This window comes from Varanus komodoensis, unplaced genomic scaffold (assembly GCF_004798865.1).
Source record: "Varanus komodoensis strain SLA01 unplaced genomic scaffold, ASM479886v1 scaffold11, whole genome shotgun sequence".
Taxonomy (NCBI): Eukaryota; Metazoa; Chordata; class Lepidosauria; order Squamata; family Varanidae; genus Varanus; species Varanus komodoensis.
In genome coordinates this window covers 6,745,233-6,753,836 of record NW_025335317.1, presented here as the reverse complement: position 1 = coordinate 6,753,836, position 8,604 = coordinate 6,745,233, and the positions used below count along the sequence as shown (strand labels likewise).

Sequence of the window (8,604 nt, the reverse complement as noted above, 5' to 3'; positions counted from 1 at the left end):
CTACCACCTGAGATTCACTGCAGGATAGGGAAGAACCTTGATTTGGGGTGGGGGGGATCCTAATGCAGCATAGGCAAAAACAAGTCCAGAATGCCCTGACCAGGCATAATTCTCCCCAGGGAGCTATTCAATCTCAGATAAAATAACTCAGGCCACCTAAAGAATGTGCAATCTCTGCTGCATTAACATGACTTTAGAAAGATCATGGCATTGATGTGCGGTCCTTGGAAGCATACCTGGCAGTTTTTAAAGCACGTGAGAACCTATGCTTGAGGGAGTCTCTTTCCTGTACACATTTTTGATGCATGATTGACTCAAAGAAATCTAACAGGCCAGAGAAGTAGGAATTATGTCTTTATTTATCATATTGATATTGTATTTTTCCTCCAAGAAGCTCTGAAGAATAGACATGGATGTCATCCAGTGGAAGCTTCACAACAAACCAGTGAGATTTACAATAGAGTAAGGGTTTGAAGCCAGTTCCCTAGTCCAAGACCAGCCCTCCCTCCATAAACCCCCTCTGGATCTGATATTAGAAATCAGGAAATTCACAAACAGCCAAGTGTTCCTCTTGACAGGTTGCAGCATGCCACTTGCCCGATTGATTGATCACTGCGCAGTTCTTGGTGCGGTCAGCGTTGCTTGGTTCTCCATCTGCCCAGTTTGTGTAACTAGAGCCCTGATAGTGGACAAAGGCCTGCTCATTGTTCCTCTCTACAACTGACTGAAGGGCCTTGTTGTCAGCCTCATTCTGTGGAGAAGGCACCTGGCCACCAGCATGACTGCAGATGGAATCTACTGTTTCAAAATCCCCTTTCATTTTGTTGGTGGTGAATAAGTTCTTGCTGCCAGTTGCAAAAGTTCGAGCTAGAAGCAGAAACACACAAGGGTTGGTTGGGTCTCAATACTTTGGCATGAGAATGTTTCTTCTTTAATATCTCAAGAGAGAGAAAGAAAAGAAGCCTGAAGCCCGATAGTTGCCTGAAGGAGGAAGAAAGTGGGATATAAAAGGGAGGTAGGAAAAGCACAGGAGGGATGAGGACAACAGCTAACCAGTGGATTTGGACAGAAGCATCTGGCTTTGCCAGGCCATCTTTCTCCAAGTTGACAGTCTCCAGATGCTTGGCATGGCACTCTCAGAATCCCTCAGCCAGTTTTATGTAAGATACAGGAGAGGTTGGAGCACAGTCTGCAGGGGTGGAGTTCAAATACTGTTCCACCAGAAGGAATATGTCCTCTAAAGGGGACAAAAACTCTGCAAACCACTGGTGTGAAACTCAAACATTACTACTACTACTTGACAGGACATTATTGCAATGCCTCTGGAAAGTATAAATGAAAAGAGATACAAACAGATATTCCTAATCAGAGAACCGAAACAAGAGGAAGAGGAAGAGTAATTCAACATTAGGCCCATAGTAGCTACTTAACCTGGAAGATTGTGAATGAATCCACAGTAAGGGTTCTGGACAGTATTTGGAAAATTAAGGATGATGATCTATTCAGCTGTCTTACCATTCTGGACGGACCGAAAAGCATTCTTTGTACGAATCATCTCTGCTTTCATATCAGTGACCACTCCTTCCAACTTCTCCAGTCCTGAATGGGAAAACAAGGTTGGTTTTACTGGGCTGAACCGAGCGTGCTGAAAGCGTGAGTTCGTTCAGGGATCTATAGCCCCTGGAAGTGTGAGTGCATTCAAGAACATATGAGGCTTCTTCTTGGGCTTCTTTTCTTTTCATCCAAGTTAGTATTATTAAAATTACTCCTAAAGCAGCATTTCTGAACCTTTGAGACAACAACCCCCAGCATCCCTTACAGGTGGCTATGATGACTGGGACAGGTGAGAACTGAAGTTCGAAATCTCTGTAACAGACCAGCTTGGGAAAGGTTGCTTGGAAATTCCCATAGGCAGAATCAGCTCATTAACCCAAGTCATATCAACTCCAGTTTAGGCCCAGTTCTTGCCCGAAGAAGAGCAGTTCGTCACCGTGTTTCTTGACTGTATCACTTCAGAATATAAATGGAGCTTCACACACCTGCATTACCTCTAAAGGGAAAAATCCTTCCCAGTCAGCAAACTCAAATGCTGGAGAGTAGCCCTGACTTTTCAGTTCCCAAGGACTTAAATTTTTTGGTTTAGTTTTCATAAAGTGGGTGTTCAGCATAGGTCTTCACCATCTCTGCTGCCCAGGATTCCTTTTTCACTGGCGACACTAACGTGTGTGGTCCCACTATTTAATGCTCCCCACACCCTCGAGGGACATACTTTTGCTCAGCTCTGCTAGAGCATCATCAGCTTTTCCAGGTAACGTGGCCACAGCTATTGCCAGAAGAAAACCGAGAGCTAGAAATCGATACATTTTTCTGATGTCTGACCTATGAAATGAGAGAGAAAGAGACTTATTCAACCACATTAAGCAAGTATCCATGAGTATTCAGGGTAAACCAGATACCCTTGAACAGTTCTTGTGCTGTGTGATAAGGGAGGTGGTCCAAAACATTGGAGGACACCCGGCTGAGAAAAGCCGCCGGATGTTCCCAGTAGATCTAGGAGTATATCTCCTTCAAGGACTGAAGCCTTTATCATTCAGATATTTAGGTCCAATCCAATTCAAGTGAAGCACTTTCCAATCCCACTTAAGTCTGCTCTTGAGACCAAAGATTGGTTCATATCAACCAACTATGCTGACAAGGTGATATCTTTGATGACGATCAAATTCAGAATAGTCATGAGATTCCTTCGAAACTTAAGCTGCTAACCTATCTGCATTTAGTAGGTATAGCACTGCACAAATTATGTTGGAATCTGTTTGAAGCTCATCTTGCTTTGTTTCCCATTTTTATTTTCCTTCTTTTTCCATTTTTTTTAGTATTTTGAGTGGCAAATTGCACTTTAAAATGCTACAGCAAAGGCATCCAATACCTCCAGAAAGTAAAGCATGAAAACATGCATTTAAATACTATACACTTTTTAAAATGTACACTTTTAAAAATATGTATATTTCTATGCATGCACACATAGACCCAGTGAAGAACTCAGATGCATGGTTTGAAGAAGATTTTCTGTGGCTTCACTGCGGCTTCTGTGGCTTCAGGACCCACTTGATTTCTGTCTACCTGTCACCTTGAAGGCTGGAGAGATGAGGATGCTGTTGTAACCATGATTTGCTCAGTATGTGTGTAGAATTTACACAAACCAGGATTTTCAACCATCGTTTTAGTTTCTGGTATGTGTACATAGCACTTACGGAAACCTTGATAAAGAAATACAACTCACACCATTATTCCATAGCCTATTTGCACTCTGCACAGTACCAATCAAGAGTAAGATGTGGTGTTTCCACAATGCACAACTGAAGTAGATGGCAAAGGAACAATATGAATGGCTACATTTAGCATACATCCCACCTACCCATTACCTGAAGAGATTCCACACAGGGAGGAAATCCTAGCATGGCTTTTAGAAACAGCAAGAAATAAGAGACATAAGGAGACAAAATATGATCTCCATTCCCCCCACCACCCCACTTACTCTGAGATTTCTGGTGCTCTAGAGGCTCTTGGAGATGAACTTTTCCAGCTCTCTCTGGTTGTCGTTTTATACACGAAAAGGGATTGAGCAACAGGAGGGCTCGGCACATGTATTTCTCAACAAAGTCCCTTTTCATTGTGGCAAATGACAGTTTGTTTGGTTAAGAACAGTCCAGGCTTTCAGAAGACCTTGTGAAGATTAGTTTAGAAACTGACTAACCTAAAAAATGAGGAAAGAAACATGAAGGGATTTAATTGAGGATTGCTCAACATAGTTCAATGAGGTGTAGTTTTGCTTTTTTATTACTGTACAAACAAACAAATGGATAAGCTGAATAAATCCAGATTTTCACAATCTCGACAGCAAATTAAGGTGGTTCATTTCCATGAGAAGTACATGTTCCCAAAATGACAGTAATGAGACTTTTGGGGCATTCCTTGCTTCCAAGATGGTGTCTGTAAACACACTGGGAGTGAACACTTTGCTGCTACGTTGGGCAAGGTGTAAATGTTTGTGGCAGAAGGTCCAGCTGACCTAGGGCTTTGTGTGTTCTGGAAGAATTCAGAAGCTCCTGCAAAAATGCGAGTATGTGGCTTGCAAACTCCTGAGCATAGTTTTGTGAGGTTTGCAGGCAGGGCAGCAATTGCAAAATGGTTCCTGGCTCTCTCTCTCATGTGCTGGCACCTTGCTGCTCATGCAAGCCTGATCTCACTCGGTTGGACTCCTCTGAAGAGAGCTGGAAATGGGTCTGGCCTAAAGCACAGCTAGGGATGTGGAGCAACCCCTACTGGGGCTGGGAGTGTGAAGGATCCCTGGACTCAGCCCGGGACCCTGGGCTGCTTTGCCATGGCCCTGAGTCAGAGTTCCTGGGGAGCTGCCCAGTGTTCATGGGACTCTCCCCAGAAATGGAGCCCTACCTGACTGCTATGCAGGGAGTGTCTCTCTTCTGTGCCTCATGCAGGGGCTTTGGGGGTTTTTTGCTGCTGCACCTGATATGGAAGGGGGCTGCCAGATATGTAGGCTCTGTGCTGAGGGTGCACAGGGACTTCCTCTTGGCTTGGCTGGCTTTCCAGGACCAGGATGAGCACAAGGGGAAGTCTCCGAATGCAAGAGGGATGGAGCCCACTGGGTTCATCCGAAACCCAAGTGCAGCAGCCCAACTGCTAACCAAGGCATGGTTTCATCGTGGTACCTCCCCATCCACATTCCACATTCTTTCACTGAGGTCACATGGGAAGACTCGTTGTGGGATAGCCAGTCTTGGTGCTGCTTTTCTGCGTCTCACTTACACTCCCTACTGCAGTGAGTGGGTGATGCTCTCTTGATGGCCTCTGCCATTCTCTGAGAATGATCAGGAGGAGCTGCTAGGGAGATGTCTACAAGGCAAGGGCCCTTGGAACCCCCATGGGGTGAGGTGGGTACTGCAGAACTGTCTCCCATTCCTTTCAGCCCAAAGCAAGCAAGGGCAGCATCCTTCTGGGCAGAAAGGGTGGTTACCAGAGGGCAAGAAGCAGAGAGACTGGAGTCATCTAAAATCACACCTGTGTGTTTCCTCTCATGATGTATGTCTCATTCACTCACCCTTAAATCATCTGTCCTCTGACTTCTGAAACATGGTTTGCTAGTAAAACCATGGTTTGCTCACTCATGCACACACTTGCGTGCACAGACAGAGAAAGAGAAAGAGAAAGAGAAAGAGAAAGAGAAAGAGAAAGAGAAAGAGAATGAGAGAGAGAGAGAGAGAGAGAGAGAGAGAGAGAGAGGTGCTGCTAAACAGAAATAAAATGTTCACTCTCACAAAATATCAGATTCCCTGTACAATCACTACAAGTCAAACACGTTCAAGTCTGCATCATGGGGTAGAATGGAAAGCAATCTGAGCCCTATCCAGATTGAGTAATTGTGCGCATCCGGATTTTTAAAGGCATATCCTGCCTAAGAAAATCAGAGAATACAAAATAGAGAGTCTTTCCAGTTGTCATGTGTGGAGCTTTTTCAGAAAGGGTTTTTGCTCCTGCCACAGGAAAGAGAGATTTTATTGAGACTGAAGCTGCATGAGGTCACACTGATTGTGGTAGCGAGGATGACCACCTGCAGTAATGAATCTGCTGGATTTACTGGGGAATTATAGCACAGGAGTAACAAAGGACTCAAACAAGAGTGCTGCACCCGTGATACTTCCATGTGATGCAGGGGCTGAATGCAAGCCCCGTCTGTAGAAGTGGAGCCCCATCCGCTTCCCTGGCACACTCGCAGGGGTGTTCTCGGCTTCTCTGGGGAGACACTCAAACTGACCGCCAACCCAGAAAGCAGGAAAAGGCACCAGCACCTTTGCTGTTCTGCCTGGACGGGCTCAGCGGCTGTGGTGGGTCTGTCCCAGCTGAGCCTTCAGGCCTGCATCTCTCTGTCTCTGGTGAAGCCTCCCACTTGGCAGACACTGGAACCAGCTGCTGCTTGCGGCATCAGGCTTTTCATTTGTGGCATTCTAGGATCTCACTGGAGAAGACAATCGTGCTAAAGAAAGGCAAAGGGGAGGGGGAGGGAGGAGGAGGAGAAAGCAGCAGCTAATGTGGTATAGATGGGATTCCATGAAGGAAGCCACAACCTTGCATTTACAAGAGCTGAGCAGGGCTTTCAAAGGCAGAACATTCTGGAAGACTCTCGTTCATGGGATTGCCAGGATGGCATGTACCAGCAAGATTTCTGTGCTGCATCAGATGCTTGATTCTGAGAGTCTTTTCCTATGTCTCTTGTGAGTTCCCAGGTGGGAGGTCAACCCTGAGCTGGTTCCTATCTGAATCTAAGCTTACACCACAATCTTTAACATCTCTGATGACTAGGAAGAGTTGCAGGATGTGATACTAAGCATGTACAAAGCCCAAAGAAGAGGTAGCTTGCAGGGTTAATACTCTGCAAATTCTGGGCAGATCGGAGGGGCTAATTCTCAATTCAACTGAGTTATCATCATTTTGGTTTTAAAAAATATTTCCTGGGAATGTGAGGTGATAGCAACCACTGCTAAGTCAGTCTTTGCGCCTTACTAAGAACTTCAGTCTCCGATCAGTGAAGGTGGCTGGTGTGAAGTGCTGAGGATTACATGAGGCTCCCCTAGAAGGTCCCCTAGCAGAAGCTCTTGTCTACATTAACAGGTAGTACTTGGCCATGTATGGAAAACCAATGTATGGAAAACCAATACAGCAGTGAGGACATCTGGTAGCCTTCTAGATGTCTTGAGGGCTACCAGCCCTAGCCAACACAGGCAATGATGAAGGAACATGGGAACTGCAGGCCAAAACATCTGAAGACCCATACTTTGACCACACCACAATACAGGATGGATGGATACAAGGCTGCTGGGTAAGAATGATCCAAAATCTAAATTTCTCAAATAAACAGTAACACAGAGACTTAAATTACTGCGAAGGATTGTTCACTTTTAAACCACAACTGTGTAACCCATATTCATTGGCTAATTATACAATCTAATCTGATTGATTTATTATTACAGGGTTTGAAATCAGTTGAGTAAGAGATATCATATAACCTGATGTACTAAAGCCAATTTATTTTAGTTAAAAGCCAAATAGTCTGAAACGGGAAACTTAATTATGAAGGATTAATGATTTTTCTTTCCTGGGAACCTATGTGGAAAGGATCTTTAAACATGCAGAATTACATGAGACATTCTCAAAGCTGATGCCTGCAGAATTTCACACATTGCTTAATACTGCTCTTTGGATGTAAATATTTGCAAAAAGGCCAGCGGGCCTTCCGAAAGAAGTTTGGCAGCACTTCATAAATGGCTGAAGACAGGGTAGATGTCCAGGGATGTCTCAGTCTTTCCCTGGTGGTTGGGACATATTTGATGAAATGTACCATAACAGGTAGCATTCTCAGCAGTTCTGAGAAATCAGAAGGCACTGCTTTATGGGAATGGTGTGTCACTTCTTCATTAACATAACTCCTCACAGATACAAAACAAGGAGCTCCTGGTTTTATGCTTTTCAGACTATTTTTATTTATTTAATTTATTTATTTAGAAAATTTCTATGCCGCCCCATTCGCCGAAGCCTCGGGGCGGCTCACAAAACATTAAAATATAATACATTAAAAATATAAAACGAATTTACGATATAAAATAAGTCGCCCGGGCCAAAGAATAAAATAAGGAAATAATATTAGCAATTAAAATGACGTTTGAATAAAAAGGTCTTCTCCTGGCGCCAAAAAACAAATAATGACGGCATCAGGCGGACCTCTCTGGGGAGCGCATTCCATAGATTGGGCGCCACTGCAGAGAAAGCCCTCCTCTGAGTACCTACCCTCCTAATTTCCTTCACGGAGCATTCCCGGAGAAGGGCCTCTCCTGCAGATCTCAGTGGGTGGGCAGGCGTATATGGACGTAAGCGCTCCTTCAGGTAGCCAGGATCCAAGCCGTTTAGGGCTTTATAGGTCATCACCAACACCTTGAATTGGTCCTGGACTTCAATGGGAAGCCAGTGAAGCTGACAGAGGACTGGAGTCATGTGAACATGATGCCCACTCCCCATCAGCAGCCTGGCAGCTCTACTTTGAACCAATTGAAGTATCTGGACCATCTTCAAGGGTAGCTCCACGTAGAGCGCGTTACAGAAGTCAAGGTGGGAAGTCACCAATGCGTGTGTCACTGTCGCCAGGCAGTCATACTCCAGGTAGGGGCGCAGCTGATGGATCAGCCGAAGCTGAAGGAAAGCACTCCTCACCACTGCTGTCACCTGAGCTTCCAATGATAGCTCTGGGTCAAGGAGCACTCCCAAGCTGCAGACCTTGTCCCTAAGAGGGAGTACAACCCCATTCAGGACTAGGTTCAATTCACCCTCTCCGAAGCCCGATCCGCCAACCAACAGGACCTCCGTCTTGTCTGGATTGAGCTTCAGTTTATTGGCCCTCATCCAACCCATTACCTCGGCCAGGCACTGGTTCAGCACAGCCACTGCCTCACCTGGATTGGTGGAAAACGAGAGGTAGAGCTGGGTATCTGGGTATCATTGAGATGTTTTAAGCTAGTTGAACAGTTCAACAGAGCTGGC

General features: G+C 45.1%; 1 protein-coding gene across 1 annotated transcript; it reads right to left on the bottom strand.

Moving 5' to 3' along the window:
* Positions 1 to 337: 337 nt before the first annotated feature.
* Positions 338 to 3,636, bottom strand: LOC123018424 (phospholipase A2 inhibitor alpha-like protein). The gene is made up of 4 exons (XM_044420502.1): positions 3,536 to 3,636; positions 2,270 to 2,379; positions 1,516 to 1,599; positions 338 to 867 (listed from the first exon to the last, which is right to left on the bottom strand). The coding sequence occupies exons 2-4, from the start codon at positions 2,361 to 2,363 to the stop codon at positions 533 to 535; spliced, it is 513 nt and encodes a 170-aa protein (XP_044276437.1). The 5' UTR covers positions 2,364 to 2,379; positions 3,536 to 3,636; the 3' UTR covers positions 338 to 532.
* Positions 3,637 to 8,604: the final 4,968 nt, after the last annotated feature.

Bases quoted from the DNA above. Each gene is read 5' to 3' on its own strand.
- LOC123018424 (XM_044420502.1), bottom strand. From the start codon at position 2,363: ATGTATCGATTTCTAGCTCTCGGTTTTCTTCTGGCAATAGCTGTGGCC. The intron at 1,600-2,269 runs GTATGTCCCTCG...TTTCCCATTCAG, and splicing joins TCTAGCAGAGCTGAGCAAAA to GACTGGAGAAGTTGGAAGGA. The intron at 868-1,515 runs GTAAGACAGCTG...TTCTGCTTCTAG, and splicing joins TTTTCGGTCCGTCCAGAATG to CTCGAACTTTTGCAACTGGC.